General features: G+C 45.5%; 1 protein-coding gene across 1 annotated transcript; it reads right to left on the reverse strand.

Annotated features, from left to right (window-relative positions):
* Positions 1–555: 555 nt before the first annotated feature.
* LOC143809662 (uncharacterized) lies at positions 556–1,174 on the reverse strand. The gene is made up of 2 exons (XM_077292718.1): positions 1,098–1,174; positions 556–1,005 (listed from the first exon to the last, which is right to left on the reverse strand). Exons 1-2 carry the CDS (start codon positions 1,131–1,133, stop codon positions 607–609), a joined length of 435 nt encoding a protein of 144 aa, XP_077148833.1. The 5' UTR covers positions 1,134–1,174; the 3' UTR covers positions 556–606.
* Between the last annotated feature and the right edge of the window lie 16,561 nt (positions 1,175–17,735).

Raw genomic sequence — 17,735 nt, forward strand, 5'->3', positions numbered from 1 at the left:
TTCTATCATTGCAGCTTTAATTATTTTTTTGCTATTGCTATAAAAAGACTATTGTACCTCTTCTACTAATATTACTACTATACTATGTATATGCTTTTGATCCAGAAGAAGGCAAAAACCCTTGGACACTTTCAGCCAATCTGTGTCTGAAGGGAAAATTCCTTCTTGACCCCGGGAAAAGGCGATCAGTCCTAGAACCCTGGATCAAGCCGCCTAATTCTATAAAATGTGTATATTGTGTTATATTAATAGAATAGTGGTTAATACTAGCTGACTACCTTGTTATGACAACTACTTCTCTATATCCTATTTATACTACTGTAACTAATTGTTTATATTATTAATTATTATTAATGCTACGCCCCTACCATTAATAAGGTCCCTATGTTACTTACTGCTACATCAAACCTGCTGTTATAACTACTAATATTATTACTTTTACATTTTTATTTCTACTATTTTTTACTATAATTACTACTTTTTGTTACTACTATGATAGCTACTATTACAGTTTTACCTACTAATATTAATATACTAATATTATTATACCGCTCTTATTACTATTCTTTTTTTATACTTACCTCCCAGTATTTGCCGTATATGATGTTATCGGCTGAGAGGTCCTAGCAGGATTGTCCAGATGATGTTCTTCTTTCCTCTCAAATACTGGTTGATATATTGGAGGATGTAGCACTGCGTGGTCCTGCTGCTTCTTCTGGCCTCTGTCCTGCTGCTTCTTCTGGCCTCTGTCCTGCTGCTTCTTCTGGCCTCTGTTGTGGTCTCTCTTCTGGCGCCGATCTTAATTGTGATTTTGACCTCTTTTTTCTTCCTTTCTTCTTTTTGGGTTCCCTGCTCTTCATCCAGGTCCATACACAGTACTTTAGCCCGCATTGCCCTTGCTTCTTGTTCTGTGATCCTGGTCTTCATGGATGGTGCAGGCTGCTCTTCATATTCCTGCCTTGTTGTATATTTCTTCTGGGCTTCTGGGCTGGTCGGCATGAGGCGCTAAGAAGACAGCAGAATAAGTTACTCATGTAATAAGACATTCCTATACACCCTTGTAAAATTAAAGGCAGCAGTATAATCTTCTCACTAACCTCCATCTTGTAGAGGGGTGACGGCAGAAACTTCATACAGAAGGCCAGTCTTCTGAATGCCTCCTCCGGTGTGATATCATCTGCAGAGAAAGGAACCAAATATAAGGATCACCCATAACCATACAGAGAGGATGTGACAGGGCGGCACTACTGATCGCCATATCGCTAACCATCCCGCTAAGTGCTAGGAGCAGAAATGTCAGTAAGAAGAAGCTAGAAAAATGTGTTTTGTACATGGAAGATGCAATCCTTCGGTAGCCTTCATGGCCAGTGATAGGATTCCCCTCTCTACCTATGAAGCTCACGTTCTGCTCAGACCGGCGATGTCAGCCTCTGTTGGGGATCAGTTTAGCCTTCTGGTATTTTTTACAGCAAATATCTGCAGTCCTATATTTACCCCCCAAATTACTGGAAACCTGACACATCCCAAAGATAAAGAAAGGTGAAGCCGTTGGGAGCCGTCTGACCACAGGACAGAGAATGGTCGTCTAACAGTGTGAGGAATCTCACCTGATCCAACGCAGGATGAAGGTCCGGTCCACATGGTCTCGCTGTGGGCTTCACTCGTGTCGAAATCTATTAAATTCCTGTAAAATAGCAGAACAGTCAGAATAGGTTTTGGGCTCATTGACCAGGGTGTACTGTTACTGGAACCTTTGGGAAACACCGTCTATGTGTTTAGGAGGCATTGCTGGGGCAAAGGCAACATTGGGCAATGTGCAGGATATGACTGCTCTATATCCAATATCTGCCCTCCCCCATTATTCTGTGCTGTATATGGAGGAATATTCGGAATAATCGACTTCGGTCCGTTCTCCGCTCTGCAGGCGCCGTTCTCTATGGAGGACGGAGATGATGTTAAATATTGGACCCATCCAATAAGATGTGACAAGTGGAGACAGCGGAGTATCAGCCGCCGGCTCCTCATCATGTACATGTCTGTATGTGAAGTATTGGGGTAAATAAGAACAAATAGTAACAGAACATCTCGGGTTATTCTGTGTGAATATGTGATGAGATAATCAGCCGTCACTTATATAATATTACAGGTTTATACCTGAAATGTCGCTGTGGCCGCAGGTGTCCGTCTTCACTCTCTGCTGAGATAGAACAGACTGAGCATAACTGACGTTTGTGCTTTTTCAAATTCAAATCTAACAATCCTACTGGTTGTTTATTGCCATGGTGACAGAAGTCACTGATAATTTAAAGGGACATGACGGTATTATTGCACTATATTGAATTTTACTATATGCTACTCCCCTGTGACACCATTTAAGCACATGGAGATGTGTTGTAATTCCCTGCACAGATGATAGGCGCAATACTATGCAGGTAAATGATATGAAGGACCAGTGACCCATTTTTTCTAAGGATTGGTGCTGGTCCCAGGAATTGGGTTCTAGCAATATGTCATCGTTTACCAAAAACCCCGTATTTGCTTCTACTTCACTGTATTTTGTGAGGTCATGATATCTTATTATCTAGTTGGATTGCTCAAGGGAGTTTCTGTTGTGTAATTTACAATTAAGAATAGAATTGTTGTCACCTAGGAGAGGCATGTTCAGTAAATACTAGGTTTAGGCAGGGCTGCCATCAGGGCATTACTGCCTTGACTGGCGTATGGGGCCCGATGAGCAGAGGGGGCCCACAATGCCCCATCTGTCTCCTTCCTGCCTGATGATCCTGCACCATGTGACATGGTGCAGGATGGAAACACGTGGTTCAGGATCATGGGGCAGGATGGAGACAGATGGGGCACGATGGAGACACATGGTGCAGGATGGAGACATGGGGCAGGATAGAGATAAATGGTGCAGATTCATGGGCAGGGTGTAGACATGGGGCAGGATGGAGACAGATGGGACAGGATCATGGGACACCATGGAGACAGATGGGGCAGGATGGAGGCAAATGGGGCAGGATAGAGACATATGGGGCAGGATCATGAGGTGGGATGGAGACAGATGGAGCAGGATCATGGGGCAGGATGGAGACATACAGGTCCTTCTCAAAAAATTAGCATATAGTGTTAAATTTCATTATTTACCATAATGTAATGATTACAATTAAACTTTCATATATTATAGATTCATTATCCACCAACTGAAATTTGTCAGGTCTTTTATTGTTTTAATACTGATGATTTTGGCATACAACTCCTGATAACCCAAAAAACCTGTCTCAATAAATTAGCATATTTCACCCGTCCAATCAAATAAAAGTGTTTTTTAATAACAAACAAAAAAACCATCAAATAATAATGTTCAGTTATGCACTCAATACTTGGTCGGGAATCCTTTGGCAGAAATGACTGCTTCAATGCGGCGTGGCATGGAGGCAATCAGCCTGTGACACTGCTGAGATGTTATGGAGGCCCAGGATGCTTCAATAGCGGCCTTAAGCTCATCCAGAGTGTTGGGTCTTGCGTCTCTCAACTTTCTCTTCACAATATCCCACAGATTCTCTATGGGGTTCAGGTCAGGAGAGTTGGCAGGCCAATTGAGCACAGTAATACCATGGTCAGTAAACCATTTACCAGTGGTTTTGGCACTGTGAGCAGGTGCCAGGTCGTGCTGAAAAATGAAATCTTCATCTCCATAAAGCATTTCAGCCGATGGAAGCATGAAGTGCTCCAAAATCTCCTGATAGCTAGCTGCATTGACCCTGCCCTTGATGAAACACAGTGGACCAACACCAGCAGCTGACATGGCACCCCACACCATCACTGACTGTGGGTACTTGACACTGGACTTCAGGCATTTTGGCATTTCCTTCTCCCCAGTCTTCCTCCAGACTCTGGCACCTTGATTTCCGAATGACATGCAAAATTTGCTTTCATCAGAAAAAAGTACTTGGGACCACTTAGCAACAGTCCAGTTGCTGCTTTACCTGGGGAATGCGGCACCTGTAGCCCATTTCCTGCACACGCCTGTGCACGGTGGCTCTGGATGTTTCCACACCAAACTCAGTCCACTGCTTCCTTAGGTTCCCCAAGGTCTGGAATCGGTCCTTCTCCACAATCTTCCTCAGGGTCCGGTCACCTCTTCTCGTTGTACAGCGTTTTCTGCCACATTGTTTCCTTCCAACAGACTTACCATTGAGGTGCCTTGATACAGCACTCTGGGAACAGCCTATTTGTTGAGAAATTTCTTTCTGGGTCTTACCCTCTTGCTTGAGGGTGTCAATGATGGCCTTCTTGACATCTGTCAGGTCGCTAGTCTTACCCATGATGGGGGTTTTGAGTAATGAACCAGGCAGGGAGTTTTTAAAAGCCTCAGGTATCTTTTGCATGTGTTTAGAGTTAATTAGCTGATTCAGAAGATTAGGGTAATAGGTCGTTTGGAGAACCTTTTCTTGATATGCTAATTTATTGAGACAGGTTTTTTGGGTTATCAGGAGTTGTATGCCAAAATCATCAGTATTAAAACAATAAAAGACCTGACAAATTTCAGTTGGTGGATAATGAATCTATAATATATGAAAGTTTAATTGTAATCATTACATTATGGTAAATAATGAAATGTAACATTATATGCTAATTTTTTGAAAAGGACCTGTATATGGAGGGATGGAGACAGATGGGACAGGAACATGGGGCAGGATGGAGACACATGGTGCAGTATCATGGGGCAGGATGGAGATATGGTGCAGGATACAGACATGTGGTGTAGGATCATGGGCAGGATGGAGAAAGATTTGGAGGTATGGAGACAGGGAGGTATGGAGACAGATGATAATAATAATAATCTTTATTTTTATATAGCTCTAACATATTTCGCAGCGCTTTACAGTTTTTTCACACATTATTATCACTGTCCCCGATGGGGCTCACAATTTAAATTCCCTATCAGTATGTCTTTTTAATGTGGGAGGAAACTGGAGTACCCTGAGGAAACCCACGCAAACACGGGGGGAGCATACAAACTCCTTGTAGATGTTGTCCAAGGTGGGATTAGAGCCCAGAACCCCAGCGCTGCAAGGCTGCAGTGCTATCCACTGAGATAGATGGGGCAGGATGGAGACACATGGTGCAGGATCATGGGGCAAGATGGAGACACATGGTGAAAGATCATGGGGCAAAGTGGAGACACATGGTGATGGATCATGGGGCAGGATAGAGACAAACAGATGGGGCAGGATCATGGGGCAGCATGGAGACATATATGGAGGGATGGAGACAGATGGGACAGGAACATGGGGCAGGATGGAGACACATGGTGCAGTATCATGGGGCAGGATGGAGATATGGTGCAGGGTGCAGACATGTAGTGCAGCATCACGGGCAGGATGGAGAAAGATATGGAGACAGGGAGGTATGGAGACAGATGGGACAGATGGAGATAGATGGGGCAGGATGGAGACACATGGTGCAGGATCAAGGAGCGGGATAGAGACAAACAGATGGGGCAGGATCATGGGGCAGCATGGAGACAGATGGACAGGATGGAGACAGATGGGGCAGGGATCATGGGGCAGGATGGAGACACATGGTGCAGGATCATTGGACAGATGGGGCAGGATGGAGACATATGGGACAGGATGGGGAGATCATAAGGGGCAGGATGGGACATCACATGGGGAGAATGAATACTAATGAGGGCAGGATGTGGATGGAGCCAGGAATGAGACACAAGGGGGCCAGATTGAGGGATATTATTACCCTAGGGCAGGAGTGGGGAACCTTTTTCCAGCCGGGGGCCTGGAATTTCTACCATTATTCTGGGGCCACACAAAAATGATCCCCTTGAAAATAACCCTGGTATATTTAGTCAATTAATTACGGTAACTCACCCTTAATGTGAGGTGTTGTGGATTCTGTTTGTGGGCTCCCTCTGGTGGTTACTGCTGGTACTGGGTGACTTTGGTGGGTTGCGGCCTTTGGTTTCCACCTGTCCATCAGTGGCTGGGTGTTTCCTATTTTACCTGGCCTTTCTGTCATTCCCTTGCCGGCTACCAATGTATTCAGATGTGCTCTGTTTGGTTCCTGCCTACCTGCTCCCAGATCTTTCAGGATAAGCTAAGTGCTGATTTTCAGTTGTTTGGTTTTTTGTCCAGCTTGCTTATTATGTCTCTATGCTAGCTGGTAGCTCTAGTGGACTGAGGTTCTCCCCATGTGCCATGAGTTGGCACATGGGTTCTTGTAATCTCAGGATGGTTTTTTTGATTAGGGTTTTTTGCTGACCGCTCAGTCCCCTTTTGTATCGTTCTGCTTTCTAGTTTACAGCGGGCCTCAATTTGCTAAAACTATATATATCATCTCTATGTGTGTGCCTTCCTCTCATTTCACCGTCAATACATGTGGGGGGCAACTATATCTTTTGGGGTTCATTCCTCTGGAGGCAAGTGAGGTCTTTATTTTCTCTGCAGTGCTAGTTAGCTCTTAGGCTGGTGCGTGGCGTCTAGAACCAACGTAGGCACGCTCCCTGGCTATCTCTAGTTGCGTTTGTCAGGCGTAGGGCAGCGGTCAGCCCAGGTTCCATCACCCTAGAGCTCGTCCGTAATATATTTGTACTTTGCTTGTCCTGTGCTATCCCTAGCCATTGGGATTCATGACAGTATAGCCGGCCCACAAAGTGTTAATTGTTTGGGCTGAAGCAGGAGAAAGAGAAGTGTTTAAGGGAAATTTTTTTTTTTTTTTTTCCCTTCAGAGTTTTGCTGCCTAGCCCTTAATTGCTGTCTAGCTGCTTCTTACCTCCTCTTAACCCTTGAATGGCTCTGATCTTAGCTGTTTAACATGGATGTCCAGAGTTTGGCTTCCAGCCTGAGTAATCTCGCGGCAAAAGTTCAAAACATACAGGATTTTGTTGTTCACACTCCCATGTCTGAACCTAGAATTCCTATTCCAGAGTTCTTTTCTGGAGATAGATCTACCTTCCTGAATTTCAGGAACAATTGTAAATTGTTTCTTTCTTTAAAATCTCGCTCCTCTGGAGACCCTGCTCAACAGGTCAAGATTGTAATATCTTTCCTGCGGGGCGACCCTCAGAATTGGGCATTTGCATTGGCACCAGGGGATCCTGCATTGCTCAGTGTGGATGCGTTTTTTCTGGCATTGGGATTGCTCTATGAGGAACCTAACCCTCGAGATTCAGGCTGAAAAGGCTTTATTAGCCCTCTCTCAGGGGCATGATGAAGCGGAAATATATTGTCAGAAGTTTCGGAAATGGTCGGTGCTTACTCAGTGGAATGAGTGCGCCCTGGCTGCAAACTTCAGAAATGGTCTTTCTGAAGCCATTAAGGATATTATGGTGGGGTTCCCTACGCCTACAGGTCTGAATGAGTCTATGGCTATGGCCATTCAGATTGATCGGCGTTTACGGGAGCGCAAACCCGTGCACCAGTTGGCGGTGTCTTCTGAACAGGCACCTGAGACTATGCAATGTGATAGAATTCAGTCCAGAAGTGAACGGCAAAATTATAGGCGGAAAAATGGATTGTGTTTCTATTGTGGTGATTCAGCTCATGTTATATCAGCATGCTCTAAACGCACAAAAAGGGTTGATAAATCTTTTGCCATTGGTACTCTGCAGCCTAAGTTCATTTTGTCTGTGACTCTGATTTTTTCACTGTCTTCCATTTCCGTCGATGCCTATGTGGATTCGGGCGCTGCCCTGAGTCTTATGGATTGGTCATTTGCTAAACGCTGCGGTTTTAGTCTGGAACCTCTGGAAGTTCCTATTCCTCTGAAGGGAATTGACTCTACACCATTGGCTATGAATAAACCACAGTATTGGACACAAGTGACCATGCGCATGACTCCCGTTCATCAGGAGGTGATTAGCTTCCTTGTACTTTATAATTTACATGATGTACTAGTGCTTGGTCTGCCATGGTTACAAACTCATAATCCTGTCCTGGACTGGAAAACAATGTCTGTGTTAAGCTGGGGATGTCAGGGGGTTCATGATGATGCACCTCCGATTTCAATCGCTTCATCTACTCCTTCTGAGATCCCTGCGTTTTTGTCTGACTATAGGGATGTTTTTGAGGAGCCTAAGCTCAATTCGCTCCCTCCGCATAGAGATTGTGACTGTGCTATAGAATTGATTCCTGGCAGTAAGTTCCCTAAGGGTCGTTTATTTAATCTGTCACTGCCAGAGCATACTGCTATGCGGAATTATATTAAGGAGTCCTTGGAAAAGGGACATATTCGTCCATCTTCGTCCCCTCTGGGAGCAGGTTTTTTTTTTGTGGCAAAAAAAGATGGTTCCCTGAGGCCTTGTATAGATTATCACCTTCTGAATAAGATTACAGTCAAGTATCAGTATCCATTGCCATTATTGACTGATTTGTTTGCTCGCATTAAGGGGGCTAGGTGGTTCACTAAGATAGATCTTCGCGGTGCGTATAATCTGGTGCGGATAAAACAGGGTGATGAGTGGAAAACCGCATTTAATACGCCTGAGGGCCATTTTGAGTATTTGGTAATGCCTTTTGGACTCTCCAATGCTCCGTCAGTCTTTCAGTCCTTTATGCACAATATTTTCCGTGAATATCTGGATAAGTTTATGATTGTGTATTTGGATGATATTTTGGTGTTTTCTGATGACTGGGAGTCTCATGTTCTACAGGTCAGGAAGGTGTTTCAGGTTCTGCGGGCCAATTCTCTGTTTGTGAAGGGCTCAAAGTGTCTCTTCGGAGTCCAGAAGATTTCTTTTTTGGGGTACATTTTTTCTCCTTCTACTATTGAGATGGATCCCGTCAAGGTTCAGGCGATTTGTGACTGGACACAACCTACATCTGTTAAGAGCCTTCAGAAGTTCTTGGGGTTTGCTAATTTTTATCGTCGGTTCATTGCTAATTTTTCCAGTATTGTTAAACCTTTGACTGATTTGACTAAAAAGGGTGCTGATGTTGCTGATTGGTCTCCTGCGGCCGTGGAGGCCTTTCAGGAACTTAAGCGCCGGTTTTCTTCTGCTCCTGTGTTGTGTCAACCAGATGTTTCACTTCCTTTTCAGGTTGAGGTTGATGCTTCCGAGATTGGAGCGGGGGCGGTTTTGTCACAGAGAAGTTCTAATGGCTCGGTGATGAAGCCATGTGCATTCTTCTCTAGAAAATTCTCGCCCACCGAGCGCAATTATGATGTGGGTAATCGGGAGCTTTTGGCCATGAAGTGGGCATTTGAGGAGTGGCGTCATTGGCTTGAGGGTGCTAAACATCGTGTGGTGGTCTTGACTGATCACAAGAATCTCATTTACCTTGAGTCTGCCAGGCGTTTGAATCCTAGACAGGCTCGTTGGTCGTTGTTTTTTTCTCGTTTCAATTTCGTGGTTTCATACCTGCCAGGTTCAAAGAATGTGAAGGCAGATGCTCTTTCCAGGAGTTTTGTGCCTGACTCTCCTGGAGACTCTGGGCCTACTGGTATCCTTAGGGATGGGGTAATATTGTCCGCCGTATCCCCAGACTTGCGACGTGCATTGCAGGAGTTTCAGGTGGATAAACCGGATCGTTGTCCACCAGAAAGACTGTTTGTTCCGGATGATTGGACCAGTAGAGTCATCTCCGAGGTCCATTCTTCTGTGTTGGCTGGTCATCCTGGAATATTTGGTACTAGAGACTTGGTGGCCAGGTCTTTTTGGTGGCCTTCCTTGTCTAGGGATGTGCGTACCTTTGTGCAGTCTTGTGAAGTGTGTGCTCGAGCTAAGCCTTGCTGTTCTCGGGGCCAGTGGGTTGTTGTTATCCTTGCCCATCCCGAAGAGGCCTTGGACGCACATTTCCATGGATTTTATTTCTGATCTCCCGGTTTCACAGAAAATGTCCGTTATCTGGGTTGTGTGTGACCGCTTTTCTAAGATGGTTCATTTGGTGCCCTTGCCTAAATTGCCTTCCTCCTCTGAGTTGGTCCCTTTATTTTTTCAGAACGTGGTTCGTTTGCATGGGATTCCGGAGAATATTGTTTCTGACAGGGGATCCCAGTTTGTGTCTAGATTTTGGCGGACGTTTTGTGCCAAGATGGGCATTGATTTGTCTTTCTCGTCTGCATTCCATCCTCAGACGAATGGCCAGACGGAGCGAACTAATCAGACCTTGGAAACTTATTTGAGGTGTTTTGTTTCTGCTGATCAAGATGACTGGGTTGCTTTTTTGCCACTGGCCGAATTTGCTCTTAATAATCGGGCTAGTTCTGCCACGTTGGTCTCTCCTTTTTTTTGTAATTCGGGGTTTCATCCTCGTTTTTCCTCTGGTCAGGTGGAGCCTTCGGATTGTCCTGGAGTGGACGTGGTGGTGGACAGGCTACATCAGATTTGGAATCAGGTGGTGGACAATTTGAAGTTATCTCAGGAGAAGACTCAGCAGTTTGCTAATCGCCGTCGCCGCGTGGGTCCCCGACTTTTTGTTGGGGATTTGGTGTGGTTGTCTTCTCGTTTTGTCCCTATGAAGGTCTCTTCTCCTAAGTTCAAGCCTCGGTTCATCGGTCCTTATAGGATCTCGGAGATTCTTAACCCTGTATCTTTTCGTTTGGATCTCCCAGCATCGTTTGCTATTCATAATGTGTTCCATCGGTCGTTGTTGCGGAGGTATGAGGTGCCCGTTGTTCCTTCGGTTGAGCCTCCTGCTCCGGTGCTGGTGGAGGGAGAACTGGAGTATGTTGTTGAGAAGATCTTGGATTCTCGTGTTTCCAGACGCAAACTCCAGTATTTGGTTAAGTGGAAGGGTTATGGTCAGGAGGATAATTCCTGGGTGGTCGCCTCCGATGTTCATGCGACTGATTTGGTCCGCGCCTTCCATAGAGCTCACCCTGATCGCCCTGGGGGTTCTTGTGAGGGTTCGGTGACCCCTCCTCAAGGGGGGGGTACTGTCGTGGATTCTGTTTGTGGGCTCCCTCTGGTGGTTACTGCTGGTACTGGGTGACTTTGGTGGGTTGCGGCCTTTGGTTTCCACCTGTCCATCAGTGGCTGGGTGTTTCCTATTTTACCTGGCCTTTCTGTCATTCCCTTGCCGGCTACCAATGTATTCAGATGTGCTCTGTTTGGTTCCTGCCTACCTGCTCCCAGATCTTTCAGGATAAGCTAAGTGCTGATTTTCAGTTGTTTGGTTTTTTGTCCAGCTTGCTTATTATGTCTCTATGCTAGCTGGTAGCTCTAGTGGACTGAGGTTCTCCCCATGTGCCATGAGTTGGCACATGGGTTCTTGTAATCTCAGGATGGTTTTTTTGATTAGGGTTTTTTGCTGACCGCTCAGTCCCCTTTTGTATCGTTCTGCTTTCTAGTTTACAGCGGGCCTCAATTTGCTAAAACTATATATATCAACTCTATGTGTGTGCCTTCCTCTCATTTCACCGTCAATACATGTGGGGGGCAACTATATCTTTTGGGGTTCATTCCTCTGGAGGCAAGTGAGGTCTTTATTTTCTCTGCAGTGCTAGTTAGCTCTTAGGCTGGTGCGTGGCGTCTAGAACCAACGTAGGCACGCTCCCTGGCTATCTCTAGTTGCGTTTGTCAGGCGTAGGGCAGCGGTCAGCCCAGGTTCCATCACCCTAGAGCTCGTCCGTAATATATTTGTACTTTGCTTGTCCTGTGCTATCCCTAGCCATTGGGATTCATGACAGTGAGGGCTGGAGCTGCTTCTCTTTGGTGCAGCTGTGATGTTAGGTGATAGTGATCATGTTGCTTCTCACAGCTGCTTTTCCAGGGTTATGTCGACCTGGAGAGTAGTCAACTTTTTGTCATAATAAGTTTTGTAAATCTTATACATCACATAGGACATGCTGAGACAGCTGCATATACACCTCATAGGAGACGCTGGAGCTGCTGTTTATACATCACACAGGAGATGCTGAGACTGCTGTATCTATATCACAATGAGGATGCTGAGACAGCTGTATATATAATTTAAAGCATAGCCAGGAAAAACATACACTAAAACTTAATATTTATTAGATATGTTAAACTTAGGACAAACATACAATCAACAATTCCACAGTGTAAGTACTCATGATTAGCAGTGCTCAAGTAAAAAATGGTTCAATCTCACCAGTATAGGTTTTTGTTCATGTTCTTCAAGGCCTATTTATTCGAATACAAAACCCAGAGCGGGAGGAGAGAAAGGGGGATTAAAGGGTAAAGATAGAACAGTCTTTCTGTTTCTCCCTGTCGTGCCCCTGTAGTACTCCCGCTCTGACAAGGGCAATACCCAAGTATGGACCTGTGTGACGCCCCAGGGTCCTGGTTGTCACAGTGACATTGCTTTCCTCACGGGGAGAGTGATGTTATGTTTGGAAGCGATGAAGGATATCTTTTATCAGGTAATCACAATGCATGCAACATGTTCACACTCCAGGCCAGAAGGGGGAGCTCTGTTGTGAATTCCGTTCTCGGGCTCCCTCCTGTGGTCATGAGTGGTACTGTGTGAGTTTGTTCTTGGGCTCCCTCTGGTGGCCTTTAGCGATATGGCTGGGCTCAGCTGTTTCATCTCCTGCTAGGCTGGGCCTATTTAACTCACCCGGACCTTTACTTGTCGCCTGCTGTCAGTGTATTCAGTCCTGATCCTGTGCTCTCCTGAATATTCCATGTGACCAGTCTCCTGCTATGAGAAGCTAAGTTTGCTTGTTCAGTTTCTCATTATTTCCTTGAAAACATTTCTCATTATATGATGAGTTCAGCCCAGCTTGCTTTCATGTGATTTTTTGCTTGCTGGTTAGTTCTGGGGTGCAGAGTGCGCCCCTCACATCGTGAGTCGGTGTGGGGGTTTTTGTATTCTCTGCGTGGTTTACTTTTGATAGTTTTTGTACTGACCGCACAGACACCTATCTTTATCTGCCTATCTAGTATAAGCGGGCCTCATTTGCTAAACCTGTTTCATCTCTACTTTTGTGCTTTCCCCTTAACTCACCGTTATTATTTGTGGGGGGCTATCTAAAACTTTGGGGATATTTCTCTGAGGCAAGTGAGGTCTTTGCTTTCTCTCTAGGGGTAGTCAGTTTCTCAGGCTGTGACGAGGCGTCTAGGTTTTCAGGTAACGCTCCACAGCTGCCTTTAGTGTGTTTGGATAGGATCAGGATTGCGGTCAGTATAGCTTCCACATCCCCAGAACTTGTCCTATATATTCAGGGTATATGTGTCAGGTCAGTTTGAGATCCTACCACCAGGATCATAACAGTACAGCAGGCCACAAAGTGTTAATGCAGCAGAAGAGGGAGAAGAGAAATCCTGAAGTCATTTTTTTTTCCCTCTGCACTGTGTTTGGCTTCTCTCCTCCCCTTAATCTTTGGGTGGTTCTGAATTCAGTTGCAGATATGGACATTCAGAGTCTGTCTTCTAGTGTGGATCATCTCACTGCAAGGGTACAGGGCATTCAGGATTATGTAGTCCGCAGTCCTATGTCAGAGCCTAAAATACCAATTCCTGAGCTGTTTTCCGGAGATAGATCTAGGTTTTTGAACTTTAAGAATAATTGTAAGTTATTCCTTTCTCTGAGACCTCGCTCCTCTGGTGATTCTGTTCAGCAAGTTAAAATTGTTATTTCTTTGTTGCGTGGTGACCCCCAAGATTGGGCATTCTCTCTGGCGCCAGGAGATCCTGCATTGCTAAATGTGGATGCGTTTTTTCTGGCGCTTGGAGTGCTTTATGAGGAACCTAATCTGGTAGACCAGGCAGAGAAGGTTTTGCTGGCTCTCTCTCAGGGTCAAGATGAAGCAGAGGTTTACTGTCAGAAGTTTAGGGAGTGGTCTGTGCTCACTCAATGGAATGAGTGCGCCCTGGCGGCGATTTTCAGAAAGGGTCTTTCGGAAGCCCTTAAAGATGTTATGGTGGGGTTCCCCACGCCTGCGGGTCTGAATGAGTCAATGTCTTTGGCCATTCAGATTGATCGGCGTTTGCGGGAGCGCAAACCTGTGCACCATCTGGCAGTAATTTCTGAGCAGAAACCTGAGCCTATGCAATGCGACAGGATTCTGACCAGAGTTGAACGGCAAGACTACAGACGTCAGAATGGGTTGTGCTTTTACTGTGGTGATTCTGCTCATGTTATCTCAGCATGCTCTAAGTGCACAAAAAGGTTTACCAAATCTGTCACCATTGGTACTGTACAACCTAAATTCATTCTGTCTGTTACTTTGATTTGCTCTCTGTCATCCTACTCAGTTATGGCTTTTGTGGATTCAGGTGCCGCCCTGAATCTGATGGATTTGTAATTTGCCAGGCGCTGTGGTTTTATCTTGGAGCCTTTACAATTCCCCATTCCACTAAAGGGAATTGATGCTACGCCATTGGCCAAGAATAAACCTCAGTACTGGACTCAAGTGACCATGTCTATGACTCCTGCACATCAGGAGGTGATTCGCTTTCTTGTGCTACATAATTTGCATGATGTTGTCGTGTTGGGTCTGCCATGGCTGCAGGCTCATAATCCAGTCCTGGATTGGAAAGCAATGTCTGTGTCAAGTTGGGGTTGCCAGGGAATTCATGGCGATGCCCCTTTGGTGTCAATTGCTTCTTCTTTCTTCTACTCCTTCTGAAGTCCCTGAATTTTTGTCAGACTACCAGGATGTACTTGATGAGCCCAAATCCAGTGCCCTACCTCCTCATAGGGACTGTGATTGTGCTATAAATTTGATTCCTGGTAGTAAGTTCCCTAAGGGACGACTTTTTAATTTATCTGTACCAGAACATGCCGCTATGCGGAGTTATATAAAGGAGTCCTTGGAGAAGGGGCATATTCGCCCGTCCTCGTCCCCTTTGGGTGCGGGGTTCTTTTTTGTGGCCAAGAAGGATGGTTCTCTGAGACCCTGTATAGATTATCGCCTTCTAAATAACATCACGGTCAAATTTCAGTACCCCTTGCCACTGTTGTCTGATCTGTTTGCTCGGATTGGGGGGGCCAGTTGGTTCACCAAGATAGATCTTCGAGGAGCATATAATCTTGTGCGCATAAAACAGGGCGATGAATGGAAAACAGCATTTAATACACCCGAAGGCCATTTTGAGTGAGTACTTGGTGATGCCTTTTGGGCTTTCTAATGCTCCCTCTGTGTTTCAGTCCTTCATGCATGACATCTTCCGAGAGTATCTGGATAGATTTATGATTGTGTACCTGGATGATATTTTGGTCTTTTCTGATGACTGGGAGTCTCATGTGAAGCAGGTCAGGATGGTATTTCAGGTCCTGCGTGCCAATGCCTTGTTTGTGAAGGGCTCTAAATGTCTCTTCGGAGTCCAGAAGATTTCTTTTTTGGGCTTTACTTTTTCTCCGTCTACTATTGAGATGGATCCAGTCAAGGTCCAGGATATTCATGACTGGACTCAACCTACATCTGTGAAGAGTCTTCAGAAGTTCTTGGGTTTTGCTAATTTTTACCGTCGCTTCATCACTAATTTTTCTAGCGTGGTTAAGCCTTTGACGGATTTGACCAAGAAGGGTTCTGATGTGACGAATTGGTCTCCTGCGGCCGTGGAGGCCTTTCAGGAGCTTAAGCGTCGGTTTTCTTCGGCTCCTGTCTTGCGCCAGCCCGATGTCTCTCTTCCCTTTCAGGTTGAGGTTGAAGCTTCTGAGATTGGAGCAGGGGCTGTCTTTTCGCAGAGAAGCTCTGATGGCTCTGTGATGAGACCATGTGCTTTCTTTTCAAGAAAGTTTTCACCTGCCGAGCGGAATTATGATGTTGGTAATCGTGAGTTGTTGGCAATGAAGTGGGCATTTGAGGAGTGGCGACATTGGCTTGAGGGAGCCAAGCATCGTGTGGTGGTCTTGACGGATCACAAGAATTTGACTTATCTCGAGTCTGCCAAACGGTTGAATCCGAGACAGGCTCGATGGTTGTTGTTTTTCTCTCGTTTCAATTATTGTGGTTTCATATCTTCCGGGTTCGAAAAATGTGAAGGCTGATGCCCTTTCTAGGAGTTTTGTACCTGACTCCCCGGAAGTTTCTTAACCGACTGGTGTTCGGTGATGGACCTCAAAAAAGTGTTTGGGGATAGATTTAAGCAGGGATGGTTCAGAGCAATTTGCTGAGTTGTTAATGTCCCTGATGTGTTCCTGGACGCGAATTTTAAAGAGACTAGTGGTCATGCCAATATAAACACGGTTACAGGGGCACCGAGCGTGGTATACAATTGCTTCAGTGTTGCAAGTGATATGGTGTACGATTTTATAATTTTTATCCCCGGCAGAATTAGCGAATTCCTTGGTCCTAAGGATATATTTACACGCTGAGCAATTACCGCAGGGAAAGCAACCCCACGGTGGACCCTTTGAGCTAGTACCGAAGGGATTACCCCTAGGGGGGACATAATGGCTGCTGCATAGCATATCACCTAAAGTGTGAGATTTGCGCCAGGAAATAAGGGGGTAGGGAGTAATTTGACCACGTAGATCTTTATCCGTTAGCAGAACTGGCCAATGTTTATTGAGAATTTTATTGATCTCAGGCCAGTTGGATTTGAACTGCGTGATAAAACGTGGTGCTTTATCCGATTTTTTCAAATGCCTCATAGGTGGTCCAGCAAGCAAAGAGGGCCTATCTGAATGTAGTGCCCGTGAGTATCACCTATAGATGTCTGTGTGTTTATACCCCCTATCTCTAAAGCGGCGTGTAAGGTCCTTTGCCTGTTTATGAAAACTGCCGTCATCAGAGCATAGCCGGCGTGCCCGCAAAAATTGTCCCACCGGAATAGAGCTCTTAAGCTTAGGAGGATGAAATGACGTGAAATGCAGAAGTGCATTAGTGGCGGTGCTCTTGCGGAAGATGTCAGTGTTGATAGTACCATCAGGAGATTTGGAAATAGCCAGATCCAAGAAATCTATTGAGTTCTGGCTGTATTTCCAAGTGAGTTTGATGTTAAGCATGTTGGTATTAAGGTGGTTCAGAAAAGCGTCTAATTGCGACGTGGAGCCCTGCCATATGAAAAGAATATCGTCGCTATAGCGTAACCATGAGACGACGGAACTGTGACCAGGTGTGTCAAGGACCACATCCCTCTCCCACAGCCCCAGGAACAAATTAGCATATGAGGGCGCACAAGACGCCCCCATTGCAGTGCCCTGGAGCTGTAGGAAAGGGCGGTCCTTGAACACAAAATAATTATGGGTAAGTATGAATTGTAATAAATCCATAATAAATTTGATAAGTTCAAAATCCAAATTGGTCATGTTAAGAAAAAATTCAACAGCCCGCATCCCGTGGTCATGGGCTATCGACGTGTACAGGGACTCCACGTCACAAGTGACAAACCACATGTCCTCCTCGAGGGTAAGACCATCCAGTCTTCTGAGGACATCTGTAGTGTCCTTCACAAAAGATGGAAGAGTCTCCACACGCTTCTGCAAATAAATATCAATAAATTGGCACGAAGGTTCACAAAGACCCCCATGCCCGAGACAATAGGTCTGCCTGGAGGGCATGAGGGGTCCTTGTGAACCTTAGGCAGCAGGTAGAACGTGGGAACAGTGGGGAATTCTGGCAAGAGGGCCTCCTTCATTTTAGGGGTAATAGCTGAACATTTCACACCTTCATCCAGAAGATGTGCTAGGTTCTGCTGGAACGGAAGTGATGGGAGAGTGTCAAGTTTTTTGTAATGATCAGGCCTGTACAGCTGCCTAAAGGCCTCCGCCTCATAAAGTGATACAGGCCAGATAACGACGTTGCCACCCTTGTCCGCCCGTTTGATGACCACATCTTTCATGGATATCAATTCTTTAATA

This window comes from Ranitomeya variabilis, chromosome 2 (assembly GCF_051348905.1).
Source record: "Ranitomeya variabilis isolate aRanVar5 chromosome 2, aRanVar5.hap1, whole genome shotgun sequence".
Lineage (NCBI taxonomy): Eukaryota > Metazoa > Chordata > Amphibia > Anura > Dendrobatidae > Ranitomeya > Ranitomeya variabilis.